At 48.9% G+C, this 24790-nt stretch overlaps 1 protein-coding gene across 1 annotated transcript in view; it reads left to right on the top strand.

The window, feature by feature from the left end:
• Positions 1-22383, top strand: part of ELP3 (elongator acetyltransferase complex subunit 3) — a gene marked incomplete at both ends in the record, with an annotated part of 97658 nt that extends 75275 nt beyond the window's left edge. The window contains one exon of the mRNA XM_081997980.1: positions 22307-22383. Coding sequence (XP_081854106.1) covers positions 22307-22383 — 77 coding nt within the window. The remainder of the gene's footprint in view (positions 1-22306) is intronic.
• Between the last annotated feature and the right edge of the window lie 2407 nt (positions 22384-24790).

Below are 24790 nucleotides of genomic sequence, written 5' to 3'. Positions count from 1 at the left end.
CTGGATGTTGAAAAGCCAAAGTGGGCTATCTCGACAAGTACTTGTGACAGAGGCCAGAGTGTGAGGGAGGACAGCATGCAGGCAGAACCCAGATGCTTAAAGATAATTTTAGATCTTCTGGATTACCTATTTATTGTTTGCTTAGGATATATGCCAGTCCCGTTTCCCTATTGCTGCTGCCTGGGTGTCAATTTGAACTGGGAATTTTATACCATGGAAAACATTGGACCTGCTGGAGCGGGGCCAGAGGAGGCCCCAGCGATGCTCCGAGGGCTGGAACAGCTCTGCTGGGAGGACAGGCTGGGAGAGCTGGGGGGGCTCAGCCTGGAGCAGAGAAGGCTCCGGGGAGACCTTAGTGCAGCTGCCAGGGCTTGGAGGGGCTGAGGAGAAAGATGAGGACAGACTGTTCAGCAGGGCCTGCAGTGACAGGACAAGGGGTGACGGTTTTAAACTAAAAGAGGGAAGAAATTTTTGACAGCGAGGGTGGTGAAGCCCTGGCCCAGGTTGCCCAGAGAGGTGGTGGATGCCCCATCCCTGGAAACAGCCCAGGTCAGGCTGGACGGGGCTCTGAGCAACCTGCTCTGGGTGAAGATGTCCCTGCTCACTGCAGGGGTGGGACTAGACGGCCTCTAACGGCCCCTTCCCACCCAAAGCTTCTGTGATTCTGTGTCTAAGTAGCAAACTCTCCCTTGGATTTCTTCAAAAGGCAATACATGTATTTTTAAGATAAGACAGCATGAGGGATTTTCATTATTGGCTGAAGGCTAGGGCTCATCTCTAAAATCAGTTTAAGTTCAGCTCTGGTTAGAAATTAGCAGCAGTCATTGTGGCAGGCTGCCCAGGGAGGTGGTGGGGTCCCCATCCCTGGAGGGATTTAAAAGCCATGTAGATGTGGTGCTGAGGGACACGGTTTAGTGGTGGCCTTGGCACTGCCTTGGCACAGCTTGGCACTGGGTTAATGGCTGGACTAGATGATCTTTAAAGGTCTCTTCCAACCCAAACCATTCAATGATTCTGTGACCATCTGTGACTGTTCCCTACCCGGGTTTTGAGTAGGGGCTTCTCATACTGATTGTTTTAGGACAGCCTGTTTCCTAGGGACCCCAAACGACTGGGTGCCCCTCGGTATCCTGCTGTATGCCAGAGTCTTGCTTTGTGCTATTGATCACTGGAGATATTCCTGTCACTCCAGATGTGTGAGGCCAGATGTCCATCTCTAGTTCACGCAGCTGGTGGGGGGCCCGCTCACCTTTTAGTGAATGAATTTGGGGAGCTAGGTAAGTCTGGAGGGGTCCAGGAGTCTTTAGTTGATTATTTGCCACAGTCTTGGATTGAAGCATGGCTTGAAGATGGTTTGGAAATGCATTTAACTCAAGCCACGTTAAGGTAAATTCAGGTGAAAGTGTGTATGTACAACATCCACAACAGGCAATGCAGTTACAAGTGGTTATAAAAAACAGGAAAGAAAGAAAGAAAAAACCCCACCATATGACTAATCTGCTTTTAGTGAGGTTACGTTAGAAATGCCTCTCTCCTGTCCAGCTGATTTGCTGCCCATCCTGATCAAGGTAGTATTCAACATTTCCTGACATCTCAGGCTGTGTCCATTAGAGCCTCACTCATCAGAAAACTCTTTTCTCCATGGCAGAGCATGTTAGCTGCCAGAGCCAATTTTCCTTTTGTCCAGACTCCCCGGAGGACTTCAGGCATAATCTTTTCCCCTCTGCCTCTGCTTGCTTCCTTCCCATGTATAACCTAGTCAATACTCTTAATTAAACGTTCTTTCACTTGCCTGCAAATGCAGATGTCCTCTTCGTTAGGGCAGGCGTCGCATCTTGTACTTGCCCGTTTCTTGCTTGAAGGAGGGCTACAACTCAGCAGTGAGTCAGTGCCGTATTTCAGTGTGAAGTGTTGGCATTTTTATATTCCCTATCAGCAGTACTGTAAAATCACTTGATACAAACATGTAAATGGGAAACAAGTGAGTAATTCATGATTGCCTCCTGATTAAGATCAGTAGGACCATAATAATCAGTTTGGGGTGACTGATCCCACCATCTTTCTCCTAAGCGTACTGCAGCAGTCAGGAATCCACAATCGCAAGTCTGTGAATAGAAATTAAACTAATACCACCTGTTTTCTGTAGTCTCCACGAGAGATAAAATGGTTCATAATAGTCGGTGACTCATCTCCCAGTCTGTTGGTGCCGCTCGAGCACACTGTCTCATGTGTTTAAGGAAACTGTCCTACTCTTGCCTTTGCCTTTTGCAGCTAGGGAGAAAACGCAGGTTCAGAACTTTTTAAAAGCAAAACTGATGCATCAGCCTTCGACACTGTCTTCCACAGCATTCTCCTGGAGAAACTGGCTGGTCATGGCTTGGACAGGCGTACTCTTCGCTGGGTTAAAAACTGGCTGGATGGCTGGGCCCAAAGAGTTGTAGTGAATGGAGTTAAAAGATTCGAGTCAGCGCTTTACAATTACTTGAAGCATCCGAGCAGTAAAATTATAAGACTGATACCTTTCTCTTTTAAAGTGCAGTAGTTACACATGATACTGAAAAGCATGTAGTAGAAATGCTTCCCTACCTCCTTTTAAAGTAATCTTTGTGAACTTAAATAATGTGTATCTGGTTGACAGCCGGCATGTCATGAGCCAGCAGTGTGCCCAGGTGGCCAGGAAGGCCAACAGCGTCCTGGCCTGTATCAGCACTAGTGTGGCCAGCAGGAGCAGGGCAGGGATCGTGCCCCTGGACTCGGCACTGGTGAGGCCGCACCTTGAATCCTGTGTTCAGTGTTGGGCCCCTCACTACAAGAAGGACGTTGAGGTGCTGGAGCGTGTCCAGAGAAGGGCAACGGAGCTGGGGAGGGGTCTGGAGCACAAGTCTGATGAGGAGCGGCTGAGGGAACTGGGCATGTTCAGTCTGGAGAAGAGGAGGCTGAGAGGAGCCCTCATCGCTCTCTACAACTGCCTGAAAGGGGGTTGTGGTGAGGTGGGTGCTGGTCTCTTCTCCCAAGTAACAAGCAACAGGATGAGAGGAAATGGCCTGAGGTTGCACCAGAGGAGGTTTAGACTAGATATCGGGAAAAATTTCTTCACTGAAAGGGTTGTCAAGCACTGGAACAGGCTGCCCAGGGAGGTGGTGGAGTCACTGTCCCTGGAGGGATTTAAAAGCCGTGTAGATGTGGTGCTCAGGGACACGGTTTATTGGTGGGCTTGGCAATGCTTGGTTAATGGTTGGGCTTGATGATCTTAAGGGTCTTTTCCAACCTGAACGATTCTGTGATTCTATCATAACAATGTTAAATTCACCTGTGAAGAAGAACGTTAAAGGGGAGAACTGAGCTGGCATATAAATCAGAGGTAAAAGTTTCAGCGCACATTTGATGGTACTCTAAAATATCCTCATTTCCTCATGTAAACAGCCTTTTGGTCACCCTAGAAGTAATAAATTATTTGAGTAATCAGTGTCTCGTAGTTCATATTGGATGTTGATTCATGGGCTGCCTCGGAGAGTGCCAACTGCCAGGGCATACTCGGGAGACCTTAGGACAAGACTCCGAAGTATTGCTGGGAGGATTGATGGGGTTTGGGAGGGCTCCCTGGAGTTTTGATTCCAGCCCTGGTTGGTTATTTTTAGAAATGCCAATCTTACCAGCTATTAATAAGAGAAGAAGTGGCCCAAGATAAGTGGAAATATGGGGATGTTAATGAATTGACTCTCTGATGTTTGCCTGCTTCAGATTGATGGCCTTTGAAAAAAAATTAATTAGAGGGATTTGGAAGAAGCCAAGGATAAACCCGTACTAGGGGATTGGTGCTGTGGAATAGCTACTGTGTACAATCCTCTAGTTCTTAATGAACTTCAATTTTGAAGGTTTAATAATGTAACAGCTTTGAAAACAGGCTTAATACTGTATTAACTGGGATTTTGGCGCAGGCATGAACAGGAATATTGCTGTCCTTAAGCAAGGACACTTCTGCAAAAGCCAGCATTCTGCAAGGGTGTTCTGGTAGGAAGCTTTTTTATATGTAGATACCATAATGTATCTTACAAACAAAGATTTATAATGTGGCCTAGCTTCTGTACAGCCCAGAGACTTCTGCCTGTTTTGCATCGGTCCCAGCTGAGCATGTTTTGGGAGGTGGGAACCTGTCTTGATTTGTTAAGGCTTTTGTGTGGTCCCCATCAGCAGGAGCTTTCCTTAGAGTGGGCAGAGGAAGGACCGGTAAGACAAACCCTACGCAAAATCTGGTGAGCAGGAGTTGAATATATGGGGAGACCTCCTTTGTGCTTCTTCCTTCCCCAACAACCCTTTCCCCAATCTCAACCCAAACCACCCCCAAATTTATAAAACCTAAACAACTAAAAACCCACAAATTCTGAAATTAGATTGGGTAGAAAGTATTTAGAAATCAGATTAATGAAGCAACGAAGGTGATTTCCATCCTAGTGACTTGTAACACACGGCAGTATAAATAGCGCTGAATCAGAACTGTGAGCAATAGCAGTTTTCAGGGATTTAAAAATAAATATCAGTTTCTTTTATGGGAATCTTCTTCTCTGACTAGCACTGTTCTTACACTGCCTGCAAGTGGTAATCCTCCTTTTCAAGGCTGCACCAGGGGTCAAGGGCTTAAAGCTTGTTCTTAGTCAAAGCTTTGATTGTGGAGTTTGTCGAGTTGTGGGTTTCATCTTTGTTGTGTTTCTAACCCAAATTTGACTCACGCTTGCAGTCCAGTTTTTCATCTGCTGCTTTAGCCGAGAATTACTTCTGGCTTAAGGCAGGCTTATCTCCAGTGTGCTTTGTTCGTCTGTAAAGGCAGTTACAGAAAGACTAACGCTGCTCCCTGGTTTACCAGTCTCACCCTGTGATCTGGGTAGCATTCTGCACCTCATCAGCTGCGATCACCCTCCCCAGAGCAGGGTGCGGACCTCTCCCTAAATCACGAGCAGAGGTATTCATGAGACAGTGAGCAGATTTTCCTTTAAAAGCACATTCAAACCAGGACTGCACAAACAAATGCCATCAGTTTCTGTGCTTCTTCGGAGTACATTAGTTTGCCTTCCTAAGGAAAAAAAAAAAAAAATCAGCGTTTCCCAGGGACTCTTTACAAAGCATTTTGTTCTCCCTGCTGTTCTTGGAGTAAACAGGTTCAGCTGAACCCATCTTCTCATCGTAAGTCCTTTAGCTCTTAGGGATGTTCAATTTACGGACAGAAAAGGAAAGAGATGCGGCAGGATTTAACAGGTTTGCCGTTACTTATAACGACAGTACCTAAAACCATGCAAGGTTACTTTCAAACAAAGGAAAATCTGCGTTCCCCTGCACCAGGCACCCAGGAATCATCACAGGCAATGAACCGGGGAATGATGCACAAAGCAAGCTAGGCTGTGCAGCAGCTGCCTCGTGGTGTGTCTAGTTAAATACCACTTCATTTGAAGAGGACCGGTGGGAGAACTGCATTTAATCGACTCTGGAGTCAATGACAAATGCACTAGGAGTGCATTTGTAAGGGAAGATGAGCGTTTGCAAGCCAGGTTAGGAAGGGCATTTTGGATTCTGGCAGTACACAGGGAAATTAGGGTACCGGTGGGATGGGAAACAATAGCAGCCACAGATACTCTGGTTTCATATTGTGCGTGACATTGTAGTTCTACCTCTGGCAGTGCCGCTGTGCGGATTCTCTGCTCTATTTAAAGCTCGGATGCTAGCGATGCTGGATGCTTTGGACCCTGGGTGCTAAGGTTGCAAGGGGTATCCTTCCACCAAAGATGCAATCTCCTATCTGGACATTTGACCAAACCAATCAGAATTAAAGAGTTATAAATAACGAGGTGGTTTTCTGGCCTGCTTGCAAGGTACAGAGCCAGAAGTGGGCTGTGTCTGCTCCTTAGCAGCAGGGGAGGAGGTGCCCCCCACCACCTAAATCAAAGAGCAAAGTAGAAAAGCGAGTAGCTTGTTTATCATGAAGTCGTTGCTCATTTAAGGTAATTTTCTGCATGAGTGGTGCCTTTCTACTCTTCTGATGTGAGTAGTATATTAGTATGCAGGTTTGGGTAGCTGAATGGTAGACCCTGGAGGCATCACTCCATTATTCAGAGCTCTGGGGAGGTCTGATCTGAAATGTCTGTTTTTCCATTTTCCAGCATTTGTAATTGCATGTGTGTTTTCTCTGCCTTTTGTTGGTTTTGTGGTGGGTTTGTTGTTGTGTGTGTTTTTTTTTTTTAATCTTTTAGTTGTACCTACTTTGAATTTGCATCTTTTTTTCCCTTTTAAAAAAAGCTGCCCCCAACCTAATTTACACTAAAATAATTTTAAACATGTTAGTCCTCTGATGTCCACGAATCCTTAGGCACTGAAAATGTAAGAAACGTTGGTGTTTGAGGCTAGTGGATGGGCTTGCTGCATTTATAATCGCTTCTTCCTTGTTAGCAATAGCCACTGCTTGAATTCTGTATTCAGGGTTTTCTCTCCTTTTGGTAAGATGATGCTACTCCAATCCCTAACGAAGCTTTCCCTTCCGCTCCTCTTTTACCATTCAGTCTACGGACTTGTATCTGTTTCTGTCTGGGGTGGGATTTTTGCGAGCTCTGTTTTGAGGCTGTATCTCCCATTTGGCGCTCCGTAGGTCTCGGCACTTGCCAGAGTTCCCTTTGGGAGTCAGCGGTGAGCAGTCACATGCGGTAACTCAAGCACTACAGGTTTTTTGTCAGAAACTGCCCAGCATCCAGAGGATGATTTAGGACAAACATATGCTCATTCCCTGCCTTCCTCCAGTGGCAGAAGTACAACGCAGCCCTTGTACCTGTTGTCTCTTGGTCCAACTTGCAGCACATTTGCTTCAAGCTCTGCCTCTGCCTGAAGAATATGAGCAGGCTGCAGCGCGTCGGATCAATATGTCATCTCTGACGCTGCCGATGCTGGGTGTCTGGGGAAGGGAGTAAATATCAAGTAAGCATGCAAACATCTTCTTGGCCTCCAGCCATTCGTTGCCCAAGGACTGCTAGAGTCAGAGAGGGTGCCTTTGTATCTGATAGACCTCGAGGGATTTTTCTGCCTTGCCGATGTGTCTGCCTACAACAACTGATACACTTTTCTCCCCATCTCTTTCCATGAGCTTTTTAGGGTCAGTTGCACTGCCTCGGCGTTGTGGCTTGAGCTTGGGAGGAGTAATCATTCAGTCTAGGTGAAGGTGGATAAAAGGACAGTCCTTTGTCAAAACCTTTCCTGTTGTCTCTCTGAGAGTTCCTATTGCCATTGTTTTGACTTTGCTGCTTGACATCCCATAATTAGCCCCTTCTGACCCTAATCCTGTAGCAAGTACTTCAAACCATTTCTTAAAAAGAGCACCAGCGATGACTTTGTGGAATGTAACATACAACAAATTCTGAAATACTAGAAGTCCTGGGTCCTCCCCATCCTGAATAACAGAAGCATAAAGTTCCTGGCTGGATCTGCTTTAAACAAATTCATACATTGTGGGTACTTTGTGTTTCCTCCAAGCAGCAACTTATTTGTTCTGGTGTCGTCCTCTGAGTTTGGTGGTTACCTTTGGCAGTAACGATGATCAGAAAGATTCGAGTCAGTGCTTCACAATTACTTGAAGCATCCAAGCAGTAAAATTATAAGACTGATACCTTTCTCTTTTAAAGTGCAGTAGTTACACATGATACTGAAAAGCATGTAGTAGAAATGCTTCCCTATCTCCTTTTAAAGTAATCTTTGTGAACTTAAATAATGTGTATCTGGTTGACAGCCGGCATGTCATGAGCCAGCAGTGTGCCCAGGTGGCCAGGAAGGCCAACAGCGTCCTGGCCTGTATCAGCACTAGTGTGGCCAGCAGGAGCAGGGCAGGGATCGTGCCCCTGGACTCGGCACTGGTGAGGCCGCACCTTGAATCCTGTGTTCAGTGTTGGGCCCCTCCTGACAAGAAGGACGTTGAGGTGCTGGAGCGTGTCCAGAGAAGGGCAACGGAGCTGGGGAGGGGTCTGGAGCACAAGTCTGATGAGGAGCAGCTGAGGGAACTGGGGTGTTCAGTCTGGAGGAGACTGAGGGTAGACCTCATCACTCTCTACAGCTGCCTGAAAGGGGGTTGTGGTGAGGTGGGTGTTGGTCTCTTCTCCCAAGTAACAAGCAACAGGACAAGAGAAAATGGCCTCAAGTTGTGCCAGGGCGGGTTTAGATTGGATATTAGGAAAAATTTCTTCACCGAGAGAGTGGTCAAGCATTGGAACAGGCTACCCAGGGAGGTGGTGGAGTCACCATCCCTGGAAGTGTTCAAAAAACGTGTGGATGTGGCTCTTTGGGACATGGTTTAGTGGGCATGGGGGTGTTGGGGTGATGGTTGGACTTGATGATCTTGAAGGTCCTTTCCAACCTTAGTGATTCTATATAAAGGTGCAGTTTTGGGAAAGTTCCCAATTGCTGTTCTTTAATGCATGTGTCATCTGTCATAGCAATCTAGAAAATCTGGACAGAGGCTGCAGTCAGCAGGTCTACAGAGAGAGGAGGGTGTGAGTGAGCGAGCGTGGCAGCACAGACTGACAGCCGCACACACATGTTCAAGGTCACTCTTGAGGACATAGTGCCCCTGGAGGTGCCCAGCACCAGCGGCCAAAGCCCGGGTGCTTATCCAGGCAGGGAGAAAGCATCACAGCCCAGAACTGAGCCAGCAAAGGCATCTACTCAGCTGCTGCTCTCATTCTGGCTGGGCTTCGTGGCCTTCAAGCCTCTACCTTGAAGACTTGGAGCACAACTGGCCGATACCCAAGCGGCTCTGACCAGCCCATGCCGACACATGGCTTAGCAATAACCGAGCAGGAGACATCCATGCGTCAGAGCGGGCCTGTGCCCGGGCAGCCAGGCTTTGCACTGTGCTCCTCCTGGCTCCAAGCACACTCCGGGCTGTTACACTTTGCTAGCTCCTCACCAAGTCCTTAATCTCCTGCTCCTTTTGGTGGAAAGTGTTGAGGCTGTGCCAAACTGACATCCTGTCCTGGCACAGAAATATCTTGCTTTGACGCCGTGTGTAACGTTGCTGTTCTTGTTGTATTTGTTTTGTTGTTCTTTTTTTAAGGATATGTGTCCTCCTGTCCTGGGAATGGCTGCTGGCTTTACGTGTAGATTTTCAGTGCTGTCATCTCCAAACCTTAGTTCACCTACTTAGCCGCCACTGCGGCTCTGTTCTCTGTACCGGGTCTGCATGGCCATGTTTTGGCAGCTGTGGGGGCTGCAGGGGTGGCTTCTGTGAGCAGCTGCCAGACGCTTCCCCCATGTCTGACAGAGCCAGTGCCAGCGGCTTCGAGATGGACCCGCCGCTGGCCAAGGCCGAGCCCATCGGCGACGGGGGCAGCGCCTCTGGGGGAGCAGAGCTGAGAAGGGGAAAAAATGGCAACAGCAACTGCAGCCGGAGAGACGAGTGAGAAGGTGTGAGAGGAGCAGCCCTGCAGCCCCCAGCCCAGAGCAGGAGGGGCAGGAGGGCTCCGGGCGCCGGAGCAGAGGGTCCCCGGCAGCCCCCGGGGAAGCCCCCGGGGAGGCCGGCTGTGCCCCTGCGGCCATGGAGCTCCACGGGGGAGCAGATCTGCACCCGCACCTGGGGAGGGCCCCACGCCGGAGCAGGGGGATGCCCGAAGGAGGCCGTGACCCCATGGGCAGCCCACGCCGGGGCCGGCTCCTGGCAGGGCCTGTGGCCCCGTGGGGAGGGAGAGGAGCCCCGGCTGGAGCAGGTTTGCTGGCAGGACCTGGGACCCCGCGGGGGCCAGGCTGGAGCAGCCTGTTCCTGAAGGACGGCACCCGTGGGGGGACCCAGGCTGGAGCAGCCTGTTCCTGAAGGACGGCACCCGTGGGGGGACCCAGGCTGGAGCAGTTGGTGAAGAACTGCAGCCCGTGGGAAGGACTCACACTGGAGAAGTCCATGGAAGACGGTCTCCTGTGGGAGGGACCCCAGGCTGGAGCAGGGCAGAGGGTGAGGAGTCCTCCCCCTGAGGAGGAAGGAGCGGCAGAGACAGCGTGTGATGGCCTGACCACAGCCCCCATTCCCCGTCCCCCTGCGCCGCTCGGGGGGAGGAGGGAGAGAAACAGGGAGTGAGGTTGAGCTTGGGAAGAAAGGAAGGGTGGGGGGAAGATGTTTCTAGATTTGTTCTTATTTCTCATTACCCTACTCTCATTTGATTGGTGATAAATTAATTTCCCCAAGTCAAGTCTGTTTTGCCTGTGACAGCGATTGGTGAGTGATATCTCCCTGCCCTTATCTCGATGCTTGAGCCCTTCATTATATTTTCTCTCCCGTGTCTAGCTGAGGAGGGGAGCGACAGAGCGGCTTTGGTGGGCACCTGCCATCCAGCCGGGCTCAACCCATCACAGCTTCACGTCTTTAGTGTGTGGAAGCCACTTCCCTCTAAACTTTATACCTCTGGCATGTGCAGAGCACAGGTAGCTGCCTCCAGCTTCATAATCTCTGGGCACAGCAGAGGTTGGTGGTTTCAGTACCAGTGGGATTTAACAGTACATGGCTTATGTCTTTTGACTCCAAAACCCAAGTTTCTTGTATGAAGTTAAGATGGGACTACCACCGAGTATTCCCTTTATTCACAGCAGAGGAATTGAAGGTATCCATCCAGCTACTAAGTAGCTGTCTCTATTCCTACCTACCTAGCTTAAATCAGCTGCCAAAAGGAGGAGGACAGCACCTTCATGCCACCGTGTCGTCCTTAAAGGGTTGGCGTCTTGCTGATTGCCCTCGACAAGCGTGGTGGTTGCAGGTGAGCTGCCTCCTTGGTGTAGTGAATCTGCAAGCTGAGGTGCTGTGGGTGAGGCTGCTGGCTGCTCCAAGGGCAAGGACCAGGAATGCACAGCCCGAGTGTTTATGTGTTGTAAGACTGCAAATTACTTTTCAAACACTAAAAGCTAGCTCTGTAAATACAGTGCTCTTGCACAGAAGAGCTTTTTCGGCTGCAGTGTCCGCTGTGACGTCTGTCAGCGTTATCTGTTTATGCCGGCATCAGAAAAGCAGGCTAGCTTGGCTTGTACCAGCAGGATTGTCTCCTTATCTCTGTACAGGCTTGTTAGGGGGTGGGGGATGAGATTGAATTCCCCTGTCGCAGGTGCTTGCCCTGTTCAACCCAAATGCACCAAGGTCCATTAACAAGCACCCTTCCCTTTCTTCTTTAAAGTGCAGGCATGTTGTCACCTGTGCCTACGCCGTCTCCAGTAGCCTTTAAACGAGCCTCGTTGGTACTTTACTCCCGAGACTGGAGAGGTGTCTGGAACTGCAGCCAAATCCGCACCAGCACGCTTCATCTTCTGAAGCAGTAGTTTAATGTCTCCCTGCAGCGAGATTTCACTGTAGCCTCGCTCCACGCTGGTGACGTAGCAGCCTTATCACGGTGGCGTGGAGGTCTGGCACCGCTGCCGTTCCCTGCTATAAGCTAATTACTATGCGGCAAGATGATCAGTTTTCCTCCAGACCAGGTTTCTATTTGTGTTCTGTCAAGTAGAAAATTAACATGGACACAGGCCAGGGATGTTTCATGCCTGAGTGCGCCGAGGCTGAAGGTGGCGATGGGAAGGCAGGATGGATTTCTGAATGGTAGGCGTGGAGGATCGGGTGATGTCAAGCGTCGCCAGCCCGCTTCATTAGCTGGATCATCAGAGAAGTCGAGTAGCTGGGGAAGAGCCGGAGAAAAATCTCCCGTAGTGTGCACAGTCCTCATTAACCGCCCGTCTCGGTGTGCTTTGTTCAGAACGAAGCTGAACAGTATTTCTGCAGAGCAGGTAAGGGGTGCTGTCTGAAAAACCTGGAAGCGAGAGGCTTGTATTAACTTGTATTAACTGTATTAATTCATTATTTGCCCCACTGGAGGCTTTTCAGGGCCTCCTTGCACTGCAGAGATACAAACGTAATTGATGTCCGAGTGACCTTCTCCGCTTGCGTTGCTGCTGGGTCCAGACAAGCACACGAACTTGTAGGAGCCCTGTCAGCAGCTTGCAGAAGGGACAATAAAGCAAACACGTGCAGAAACGAGACGAGATCGTAAAGGATTTTTCCCTGCCTGGTCATTCTCACTTCTTTTTAATCAGTAGCATTATTTTTTTGAGTGTTTTGATGCTTTTTATTAAAAATACATACGGTAATAACCTTCAGGTGGAGCCACCTAAACTGCTGAGCGTGACTGTTGCTTACAGGAACTCATCGCAGGGATTCCTGGTAGGCATATGTGGTCTTTCTACTCTTTTCTCACACTGCTTTTACTCACCAGGAGTCATGAACATCTGTAGCAATCTGTGCTATTAAACTGTAGATCAACGGGAACCTTTTAAGTTGTTCTTCAGTACAGAAACATAATATTTATAACACTAATAATCTCCTTCTGGTTCTGATGAGCGAAAGGGGAAGTTCAGAAGAAAAGGCTGGTTTCTGACTCCTACCTTCCTGCACTAGACAGATACTGAAACAAATCCCTGAAGCCGTGAGCTATGTTTTAGTGACAAGGGTGGTGAAGCCCTGGCCCAGGTTGCCCAGAGAGGTGGTGGATGCCCCATCCCTGGAAACACCCCCGGTCAGGCTGGACGGGGCTCTGAGCAACCTGCTCTGGGTGAAGATGTCCCTGCTCGCTGCAGGGGTGGGACTAGATGGACTTTAATGGTCCCTTCCCACCCAAACCCTGCTGTGATTCTCTGAAGAAGTAGATGCATGGGGACGCTGTTTAATGGCTGGTAGGCTGTCTCTCAAGATTGCTGAGTGTTTATTCATCAGCATTTAAAATCTCATAGCCCATAGGAAGGAAAATCGATCGCGAATGCCTCACATGCTTGGTGAGTCATCCTAAATCCCCAATCTCTCAGTAATACCTTAGCAGCTGGGTTGGATATTTCAGCAACCATCTCTGGTAGAAGCCTCAAGACATTACGTAGCCTGTAGATCTAAAATCTCTCAAACCTTTAACCTGACAAATTTGGGGTTGTGTAGCAGACACATTTTGCTGTCCCAGTCTCTCTCAATGCCCAGTGGCCATGACGGTGACAGCACTTTGTTAAAGTGTAAGAGAAGTTACAATATTAGCTCTTAAATATTTAATTTTGCTTGGTTTAGAGTCAGAAGATCTGGCAGCTCCAGCTTCATCTGTCGCAGTAGAGGTGGTGTTGGTGTGGCTTTCTTTTTCCTGACAGTGGATGCTTTCAGTGCAGCTGGGTTTGGGCAGGCCTGTGTAGTCGTTAATGAAATATTGCTTCTATAATAAAAAGATCAATGAGATGTAATCTCACCATCTGGAAGCTCTAGGATGGGTCTTACCTGCAGACTTGGCATTTAAAAATCAGTTCTAGCCAGGGCATCTTCTGTGTGCTAAGAGACACCCCGAAAGTTGAACGCTGTAAAATCAGTCCTTTAATTCTACCATTCATTTAATAGTTTTTCTTTAAAAAAAAGAAAGATTGGTGACAGTCTTGGTTTTGAGATTTGGCCTTAAGAACAATTCAGAAAATCCTCGAGCGATCCATTTGTTAATATGATAAAGCTTTTGCTCTGATTTTTCTTGTTAGCTCTGCACCTTCACCAACGTGTAAATTCTGCAGTGTGACAGGATAGGAGGAAACATGGTATATCTGCTTTGTTTCAATAAAACTTCATAAGCCGTTCACTAAATTATTCTATTAAGGTACTGTAATCCTTACAACCTTTCCAGAGCGGGGCTGGTGCGTCAGTACCCCATGAAGCACACTGCCACGCCAAGCTCTCACCCTGTAGTGTCACTCCAGAAACTCACCCCATTAAATCGTATTATTTGGTGCTTTTGGTGTTTGGCAAACCTAACCCAGGAAATTGGGAGAACTGGCCTCTGAGGCCAGTGTTCCCAAACATCCCTCTTTCACCTTGAAATCGCCGGTGAGTCAGTGTCGCTGCGCTGTTACGGAAAGATTCGTCGCAGCTTGTGTTAACCTTTAAAGTTGAGGTGGTTCCTCTGAAGTAATTGCTGAGGCTCCCGCTGCAGCCGGGGATGGAGGGAGGACAGGCGGAACTCAGAGCGCGTACAGAGACCTGTTTGCTAGATTAGAGATCTGTGTTTGAAAGGACTGAAGGTAAAGGAGGGGATGCAAGAGAGGCAGAAAAGAGTTTTTCAGATGGGCCAGCTCCTAGACCGTGCTAAGTCATTCTAGATTTAAATTGGGTTAAATTAAATTAAAACTGTAGTGTATAAAGAGGAAGTTGCAACGGGGAGAGTAAAGGTCTCCCGTGCTGTTTACGTAGTGTGGTTTCTTCCGTCGTTTTTCTTTATCAAGACCAAGAGCTGACCACAAGTTGGAGGAAGGATCAACACTATCAGAAAGGGACTGCATCTCTTTGTGTTTGCATCAAATCCAGAGTGGATTTAAATGGAGCAGGAGTTGGATTTGCCCAGGAGGCTGAGGTAGGGTTGATACTAGAGATAGTCAGGGCTTTCTGCTTGTGGGTCACAGCTTCAAAAATAATCCAATCTCGAATCTGAAAGGCCATCGGTGTTTTGCAGTAGTGAAGTGAGTTGCTGAGCTGATGAAGGGAGACCCAGGCTTCGAAACCCTTTTTTATCGCAGACTTACTGTGTGATTTCAAGCAAATTACCCAGCTGCCTGGGATCTTGGCTCTTCTTCTGGGATGTGGCGATGACAGTACCTCCCTGCTAGACAGAGGTGTTGTGAAAATAGTAATTTAAAATCTCTGGGAAGCAATGCGGGCAGAAAGAAAGCACAACTTGGATTTGACAGAAAAAAGAGAGGCTGTCAGGCACGGATTTCTCTTCCAGGTCCAACAAAAAGCAACACACAGACTAAATACAGGTTAGGCACAGTTGCTGTTAGTGGGTTTGATTCTGCTAATCATTTAGCCCTTACTAGAGAAAGGATTATGAAATGCTTCACACACAGTGATATTAACAGGCATGTAAGTACATAAAGATAGGTCTAAATCGCAATTTGAACTGCGGCGCTAATTAGCTCTTTGTGGTTGCTGCAGCAGCGGGAGGTCGTGAAATACCGAACTCTCCCGTCCCTGGATTTAGACTGTTGAAACACATGGGGAGAGTCGCTCTGCGGGGAAAATGCTTCAGACCCCAGCGCTGCGATGTGCTTATGGGTGCAAAAAAAAAAATCCAAGTGTCCAGTGCTCCATTTTTAAAGCAGACTTATTGAAATAAAAATATTTTCAATTATCTTAAAATAAACATCATATTCCTATTTTCCATTCATATTGCCTAGATTATGTTTTCTGATGCCTGCCAAAGTATTAGCAATTCTCAGTAATTCTCAGCAGAATCTGTTGTTTTAAAAGAAAAGTGAGCATGTTTGTGTTTCCTCTCTATGCTAACTTGAAAATTGAGAGTATTGTATTTGCAAGATACTGGGTAACATTTCCAAGAGCCCCTACTTCTAATTTTCAGAGGATTTTTATCTCACAGTATCTTTAGGAACTTTTGGGAAATGAGTTGCCAATTATCTACTCTTCAAAAAAAACCACAAATCTTTGCTGCAGGGATAGATGTAGGAATTGTTCCTTGGTTTCTTAAATTAATAACTTTTTTCTGATTGCTCTGACGTGCCCAGGTTTTCTCAGTGGTGTTAAGGATGATGTTTTTTTCTCTTTCCTTGGTGCTGATAAGGCGTTTTGGTTATCTCAAATCGTTTGGCTTTTACCCATTGTTACCATTCTCGGTGGTTGGTTAGTAGTGATTCACAGCAAACAGCCTCATGTTTTCCCTGAAGATAAAATCCAGCATTGTAAAAAGTGTAAATGCCAAAGCAAACTCATCAGAGGTTGTGGATGGATTTGCTGTGCATTCTTAACTCGTGCATCAGCTCAGAAATGTGGTGTGTGGTTTTTCAGTCAGCGTCCAGTACACAATAGACAAGAAAATGTTCTCTAGTCTTATTTTTTCCCCATTCTTACGTATTTGAAACCCTAGTTTTGACCCTTCCTTATATAAGCAGGTCCTGCCAACTTGAAGAGCAAGGGCTCGCTCCGAAGCAAGCTCTGGATGCTTGCCCGAGTGGCTACCAAGTGCCACTAAGTGTCGGCTTTGCTCTGAAGTCCTACGCAGAGTGTAGGTTTCGGGTAGCAGTGGATTTCACAAGGCATTTGTTTGACATCTAGGGAAGTGTCGTCTTGGACCTGGTGGAGGTCAAAGCAAGGAGTATGAAGAAAAACCTAAAACTTCTGTTTCGGTAGCCTAAGCGTCCACCGAGACCTGTGCTAAAAAGAGGGTTGTATTTGTTCATTCACTACTGACATCAGGCTCCGAGTCACCCGAACCCAAGTCTTGAGACGCTCTAAAATGTGAGCTTTGTGATCTCTGAATGACGGCCTTTGAATCCTCCTAATGTTTTGGCAGCCTCAGGCTGATCATGGGAGACACGCTTGGAGGCCAAGGAGATTCTCTCAGAGCTCTTGTTTTCCTTCTTCGCTTTTCTACCTGTGTTGAAAATGCAGATGTTTATGGTCTATCCCCAGCCCTCCTGCCCGGCTCTGTGCCATCGCTGTGTTTTACCGATGTCTGTGGAAGCACTGTATGTGTCTGCGGAAGCATCTGTTGCTTCCTTCTCTCTGCCTGTTCAAAACCACAAAAATTATATTCCAACTGTGGCAGAGCGTTCCCCTCGTAGATCATGGCTGCACCCGCAGCAACACTGGCAGTCACAGCGAGAACGTCCTTTCTGATACCAAGAGAAGCAGCCTCAGCTGTCCCAAATCCCAGCAGCTGGCTTGAGACTCGCTGCTGATTCTGGGTGAAATCCATAGTGCTTTGAACATAGCATCGCCCGTTCCTGTCTGCCTGCACTAACCATTAGTCCTTTTCTTGGCACCCTTGAAGGACAATCCTACTTGCCAGAGATCCTACAGATGATCCAGGTGTCCGTGCAATGAGCCTGGGGCTCTCCCTTCCTCAGGCAAAGCACCTAGCTGGGTAGTTACTCCCCCAAAAAACCTGGAAGAGGCTTCGCTATCGCCAGAATTGTAGCTGGCACGTTAATGGATCGAGGCAATTTGGAAAGTTGAGCGGACTCGGGTTCGCTGCCTTGCATACAGGGCCCCGCTAACTGCTTCTAAGACATATTTTGAGGGGGAAGGAAGCTGCGAGACACGATATGCCTTGACTGCGCGTCTTTGGAAAAGATTTCAGTCATTGCCAAAAGATGCGGAGGCCTGTGTAGAGATAAGTCTCTCGTGTGCCTCAGTAAGTCTCTGCTATGGAAATTTTATGAACTATTAGTAGCTCTTTAATGATCCTGAAAACAATCTCATTTTCACTTAGTTCTGTGACTAGTGAGCCGTGGTGAAGGAATCTTTGAGGATACTCGGCCTCAGATGCTGCATTGCAATATTTCTGCGTGGCAGGGCTGAGTCAGAAGGGTGTATTTATGGGCTCTGCACAGAAAAGGTCATGGGCAGGGGTTGCTGCATATGGGCAATGAAAACTGATTTCTGCCGTCTTCTCGGTAGCAATCCTGTGCTGACTGCTCGTCAGGCCAGAAGAGTGTTTAACCCTGACGCTGTGGTCACTTTTCTCGGTCCTCTACTGCAGGCAGACTTTTTAGATTTATTTCATTGATTTTGAAGTTTAAATGTTACAGTGAAAAGCCAGGTTTGGGGTTTTATCAGTAGGTTTCGCTGTAATTCAGACGCTTCCAAAAGAAGAGAACAAAAGGCGATTAAATTAACCAGCAGCCATTGCCAGAGGATGTGTCATTTGAAGCTTGCGGGGAGGGACGCTTCCAAAAAGCCTCAGCTGGCCGCTGGCCACAGGTCTCCATCCAGGCAGGCATGATCGGAGCCCCTGCCCTTCAACCAAATCACTGGCGGTGAATCCGGAAGTGGTCGGTTGAAATCTGCTCTGCTGCGTTCAAACTAAGCTCTCCTGCAGAGTTTGATATGGAATATTTAAAATTTAAAACCCCATTTTAAAGACCCAGAACGAGAAATGCAGCCAATTCTGGCTTGGAAAGTCAAAAAGCTTCTTGGGCCAGCTTTTGGCCTTACTCTTCCACTCCTGCATGATACTTTTGTGATATTTCTTGGATGATGTTTCTTTTCACTGGAAAAGCACGGGTGCTACTTGGAGCAACAGGAAGAATGCTGCCTGAACAGGTCCCACCAGCTCTGTGGTATGTTTGCTGTGAATGAGAGCAGCAAAGATTTGGGAAGAGAACTTGTGTCATCAAGACCTTCCTTTCAGGTATGCTTGATGGAGGGGTACTGAGTGGCTGGGCATTACGAGTTGCTTTTCTAACAGTTACCCCTAGAATGACTTGCGAGCAGACGAAATGGAATGTTGTTTTAATAGCTGTAGCTCTCATTTTCACAGGACTGCATGTTGATACTGTCCTTGTGATCAGATGCCAGCAGCATAATCCTGTGGCCTTGTTTTTTTGGACTTTGCATTTGTACAAAGTCGTGATAATTTCACAAGGGAGAGGTCTGTGAAGATGGTTTCCTTCTGCATGGCTTATAGGCAGCTATTAGTGTCCCACAGATCTCTTACCCCATTTAGCGGTGCCTACTATGTTGCACTTCTCTCACGGATGAGGAAGGCTGTGGATGGTTTCTGGCTGTCAGCCTGTTTTTAATTCCATGCTTCAACACCCTGTTTCTCTTCCAGTTGTGCCGTGTTGATCTCAAAACACCCATCCTCCATGCTGGTTGTGAATTCCCTGATACACTTTGACTACAAGGAGATACCTTTCGTATTAATGGCATCCTAGTGAATACTGTAGGCTGGGTTTGTTAGCCTTTGGGTTCAGAGCAGCTGAAGTGAATCCCATCCTCGTCCTCTCTTCCGTGCGTCAGTTTGGTTCCTGGGGAGATTTTTGTGCATTTCAGCACAGTTCATGTCAGAGAAATATGCTCCAGGTGCAGATCAAACAGAGTCCACCATGTTTTGAAGGGAACAGAGGGGCCTGAATGAATGGCTTTTTGGCCAACTTCAAACCAAGTGTGTGGCAGGGACCTGCAGGGCAGGATACCAAAAATTGAGTCTGAAGTCACTCCTGCAGTCACGTGTATAGTGTAGAGGTGTGGGCTTGAGTACCAAGTGCTTCCATCTACTGATCCACTGATGAGACTGTGAGAAGTCCTTGTCCCATTGGCTTCTCCCTCCACACCTGCCTGCTTTCCCCCACTTCCAGATGCAGGTACTGCCCCTGTGCCTAAGCAGCTTGCCTCCATCCTCGCTGCAGCGCGGTCCCGGGCTGATAGTCCAGGGGATATAATCCCGAATCTTAAAACACCTTTCCCCCACCCCTCCTTTCTTCCCAGGCTCAACCTCATTCCCGATTTCTCTCCCTCCTCCCACTGAGCGGCGCAGGGTGACGGGGAGTGGAGGCTGTGGTCAATTCATCACACACTGTCTCTGCCGCTCCTTCCTCCTCAGGGGGAGGACTCCTCACCCTCTGCCCTGCTCCAGCATGGGGTCCCTCCCACGGGTGACAGACCTCCATGGACTTCTCCAACATGAGTCCTTCCCACGGGCTGCAGTTCTTCACCAACTGCTCCAGCCTGGGCCCCCCCACGGGTGCCGTCCTTCAGGAACAGGCTGCTCCAGCCTGGGTCCCCCCACGGGTGCCGTCCTTCAGGAACAGGCTGCTCCAGCCTGGCCCCGCAGGGTCCCAGGTCCTGCCAGCAAACCCGCTCCAGCTGGGGCTCCTCTCTCTCCCCACGGGGCCACAGGCCCTGCCAGGAGCCGGCCCCAGTGCGGGCTGCCCACGGGGTCACGGCCTCCTTTGGGCATCCCCCTGCCCCGGCGTGGGGCCCTCCCCGGGTACGGGTGCAGATCTGCTCCCCCGTGGAGCTCCATGGCCGCAGGGGCACAGCCGGCCTCCCCGGGGGCTTCCCCGGGGGCTGCCGGGGACCCTCTGCCCCGGTGCCTGGAGCCCTCCTGCCCCTCCTGCTCTGGGCTGGGGGCTGCAGGGCTGCTCCTCTCACACCTTCTCACTCCTCTCTCCGGCTGCAGTTGCTGTTGCCATTTTTTCCCCTTCTCAGCTCTGCTCCCCCAGAGGCGCTGCCCCCGTCGCCGATGGGCTCGGCCTTGGCCAGCGGTGGGTCCGTCTCGGAGCCGCTGGCACTGGCTCTGTCGGACATGGGGGAAGCATCTGGCAGCTGCTCACAGAAGCCGCCCCTGCAGCCCCCACAGTTGCCAAACCCTGGCCACGCAGACCCGGTACAGGTTTCTTGGTGAGAGCTTTGCCCCTGAAAAGCATCTTGCCTTGAAACCATTCGGGCAGTGCTGGAGGCATCCCAAGTTAGAGCTGGGCAGCAGGGAAACCATGCTGTGTCTTCACGTGCAGCCCTCAGCTTGAGGCGTCTCCTGCCTCCTCTTCACAGAATACTTTCCTGTTGAAAGGCAGTAATTTTGTGCAACAAGTTACTGCTACGAGCTGAGATGACGGCCGAGATGCTTTGCAAAGCGGCACAGCGTGGGACCCCTGGGGCCCAGGGCCGGCCAACTGCATCATCGTTCTTGTTAATGGCTTGTACCCATTGCCCTCAAACGAGGAAGAGTTGGCGCTTAACTGGGGCCACTTAATAGCTCTGAGATTAATGGAGGCAGCACACGATGCTCTGAAGGCAACCTAAGCTGCCTTCTTTAAAATCCACACATTCCCAAAGTGCTTTGGGGAAAAAAAAGGGAGTTAAATAACTGATCAAGCTGTTTTTAAAACTGTCAGCTGAACTACTCGATTGTCCTTTAGCTTCAAGAGGGTTGTTCTTCAGCTTTAGATTTCACGAATCCTTTTAACCAAGTTGTTTTCGGCCACGGGTGGGGTGGCTCTGCTGTTTTACTGCAAAAATCTGTATGTCATAGCCCAGCATCTCTGCTAATGAACCCAGAAGACCTTTTTTCAGGCAAGATATTGGTAAAGGTGATTGATAGTTTACTTCAGGTCAGAGATCTCAGCGCTCCCAGGCAGAGATCAGGAAGAGGGGAGCAGTTGCGTGTGCAGCGGACTTGGGTTTTTCCTTGGCTTCAGGTTCACGCTGAAGCTGAGTGATCTGGGTCCATTCAGGATGTTTTTAGTTGAGGACGGTGCTCTGCTGGATGTCACAGGGGCTTTGGCACTGCTTGGAAGTAAGTTTGCTCAGGTTTCCCGAGTTTGGGGTTCTTTGTGGTTTTTCAAGCTCTTCCCAGCTGCAGCTGGAGTGATGGGCACAAGGACATCTCAGGTCTGGGTTTCAGGTGTCTTTTCCATACCTTAAATTAATATAATGCTTCTGTAGCATGTTGGCTGGGGGTTTGTCTGGAGTTATGGTGCTTAAGCCGTTTCGCAGCTATTGTAATGTGCATTCAGGAAATACATTACTGCTATTTTAAACAAATCTGTCAAAACGGCAATGGGTAAAATTGCCACAAGGATGTGTGGGCAGGAAGGGGTTACCAGCTGCACCGGGTTGCTCCCTGCATAGGCGATGCAGCCGATTCCTGGAGAGCCATTTGCAGTCGCCACAGTTTCCAGGAACTGGCTGGAGGGATGAGATTAGAGGAAAGAAAGACTGCTTTTCTTGATGGAGAGCCATGTCCTATCCATCCTTCGGTCCCTACCCACCAGCTGCGCTGACAACGATGCCACAATGCTGAATTCCTCCTCCCTCCCCTGATGACTAATGTCTGCATCTGTGAGTAATTAGATAAGGTGAGGGCGAAGGCTGCTGTGCTGGACCTGTCCTGCCGCAGGATGCTGCGTGCAAGGCAGCCTCGGTCGGTGGGGCTGGGCTCACCCTGGGCACGGACGCTGCGGGGTCTCATTAAGAGAGGAAGGAGAGGGAAGAGGCTGTTTGAAAACTGAGGCGTTCGGAGCCGTCCTTTTCAGTGAGGAAATTGGATTGCGGCTGCGGAGCCCACTTGTCTATCTGAAGTGGAGCTGAGCTAATTTCTAGGAGCGATTGGACAGAGTTTGTTGGGTTTTAGAGCCCTTCAGTTCCTGGTAATGATGCTGGCAGCTGGGCCACCGCCTCTCAAGAGCCTGTCTCTGGGTTTCATTACACCTGGGGTACTCTGAACTCTTGACTCACGTTTCACCGTTGTTCACCGTTGATTCAGGGCAGCTAGAACAGCTATGTTCCTGCATTTCCCCCCTTAAAAACACTGTAATCAGTCCAGATGCTAACGAGTAAACACCCCTGCTCCAGCACGGCAGCCGGCGAGGCCTCAGTGCTAACTGTTTGTAGAGGCCGAACTCCTTTCGGCACCATCCTTCCATGGAAGTGACTTTCCTGCCCAGCCCTGGCTTCTCCAACTCGTTTGTCATCACACTGAATTAAACCTTTTTGTTGTTCTTCTCACAGGTGTCGGCACAAGGAACTACTACAGGAAGATTGGCTATGAGCTGGAAGGGCCTTACATGGTGAAAAGGCTGGACTGATGCCCCAGGAGGTCCCACCCCGATCAGCTGCTGGGAGAAGAGGCGAGGAGACAAGACGCATCCTGGAAAGAAAGCTCAAGGTGACAGACATAAGCTAAAAACCAAAGCCTCGCCAGCTGTGAAGGACTTGCTTATGCCAGGGCAACTCCTCTGGGGACTGCAGTTGTCCTGAGATCTGCCCATTGCCCCAGGAGAGGTCGGGGACGTTTCACGTGTCTCGTTACGTGCGTGGGCCTGCCCCATCTCCGGGACAGGCTCTGATGCATTACAGTAGAGGACTGAAGTGTAGGTGAACTGAAAGCTCTGAACTTGGGGACCCTATTGGACAACCTAGTGGGAAGAACATCTATTGTTTCTGTGATGCTGTCAGCGGGCTTTTAATGTTTCAGCATTGAAATTGTGGGGGTTATTCTGCAACATGAATTGATTCTTTCTCTGTACATATTTATTTATGCTGGCCTTGGTTGCTTTCTGTCCATCCCAAGCGATGTCATTTGATCCTTTTACAGTAGGAGACCATGAGGATTGGAAGCCATTACCTTGCTAGCGGTAGGAATTGAGATTAAAACTTAAACTGAATCTCTACAGGGACACACAACCACGGATTAACTGAGGTTGAAGGGACCTCTGAGCTCTCTAGTCCAAGCCCACTCAAGGCAGGTCCAATTAGATCAGGATGGTGATGCTTGAATATCTCCAAGTACGGAGATACTCAGTGTGGATGGAAAGTTCACAGCGCCTATGTCCCTGTTCCAATATTTGACCACCCGTATGTTGCAAAAGTTTTTCCTAATATCTGATTGGAGTTTACAGTGTTTCAACTTGTTGCCCGTTGCCTCTTGCCCTGTCGCTCTGCAGCTCTGGGAAAAGTCTGCTTCTGGTCTCCAAGCCTCTCCTTGCACATCGCATACTCCCAACACCGTAACCATCCTGGTGGCCTCCGCTTCAGTTTGTTAGTCCGTATTCCCAGCACCAGCTCGGCCACTCCTCCAGCCCATAAGCCATTGATGTGGGCTTGAGGATGCCATGTCAGAGCAAGGCCATGATACACAACAGCCCTATAGCTCCTCAGATCCTCCTTGGAGATGGGTGTGATGGTTGCCTTTTCCAGGCATCAGGAATTGTATCAGGAATGATAGAATTAAATCTTTTTTTTTGCCCTTTTTTTTTTTTTTTTTTTGGCACATGGAGTGAGGTGGGATGTGAGGGTGAGCTGTGACCCTGGGTGAAGAGCTCAGCACCTTCCTTACCTCTCCCCAGCCCTTCGGTGGGGTGGGGATGGCCCAGGACAGGCGGGCGTCCTTTGATGTCAGTGATTCAGAGTTTTCAAAAGCAGCGTGCCTGGTGCTGCCCGCTTGACTTAACAAAAGAGTGGCCGGAGCTCTGACCTGCTCCACTTCTTTTTTTATAGTATTTCAATCAAAAATAGGGTTGAAATCCAGAGTAGCGGCTTGTAGAGAAGTTGACATTTTGGGTGTTACTCTTATAAATGACTCTGTCAGGAGCCTTCTGGAAACTTCGCCAGTAACGAGCGTTCGGACACACGTGATTAACTTGGAGGAGGAGTGGCGCTGGGAGCAAAGCTCTCGCGGTGGTGGTGCCGCGCAGTAAATGCAATTCTGCCACCATGATCTATTGCGGCGACTCGCAGGGTCAGCGGCCAGAACCGTGCTGACGTCTGCTGACGCACGAGCGGCAAAGGCAGCGGCTGCCCAGGCAGCGCGCAAAAAGCGCGTCCTTGCTGAAGAGAACCGAAATACCTGGCAATAAAGTTTTTTATTATTGAAGGTAAACGCTGGTGTCTTGTGTTTTAAGGGCTGGGGAGTGAAAACCACAGCCCAGCTTGTTGGTACCTAAGCCCTGAGCGTGTTTGAGCCTCCAGCCCTGTACGGAGGGTTTGATTTAAAGACGGGAGATGGAGGCTGTTGCTTCTTGATTTGTTGAACTGTTTTTTTTCATCCTCCAAGACACTGGTAAATGGGGCGTGTTAAGCTTCTGACACCGTAAAAGCAGAGGAGATGGAAAGGGATGCATTGAGAGGGGATGCAATTTCTGTGCAGAATCCTTAAAATTTTCCGCAAAATTTGTTGTTCTGGTACCACTGACACAATTATGAATCACTCTGACGCTTTCAGCTCTGACAGCCCAGTTTTTTTGGAGGTACTGGCCAGAAAAGCTCGCTGCTTCTGTGCGTCTGAAAGCATGGCCCTCTGGCAAACCTAGGAAATATCTGATATGTTTGGGGTTTCTTTAAGGCCAATGTGTTTTGATTTTACTAGCGGCTTTATCAAGAAATAAAGCAAATTTTTTTTTTCTTATTTTTAGCTTCCTCTTTGTGTGTTCTTTCTGGGGTGATTTCATGCTGCACTGGCTTAGCTCCTGCAAAAGTCTCCGGGCTTGTCTGCAG

Source organism: Phaethon aethereus (genome assembly GCF_964289735.1).
Source record: "Phaethon aethereus genome assembly, chromosome: 3".
Classification (NCBI taxonomy): domain Eukaryota; kingdom Metazoa; phylum Chordata; class Aves; order Phaethontiformes; family Phaethontidae; genus Phaethon; species Phaethon aethereus.
This window is presented reverse-complemented; position numbering and strand designations above follow the sequence as displayed.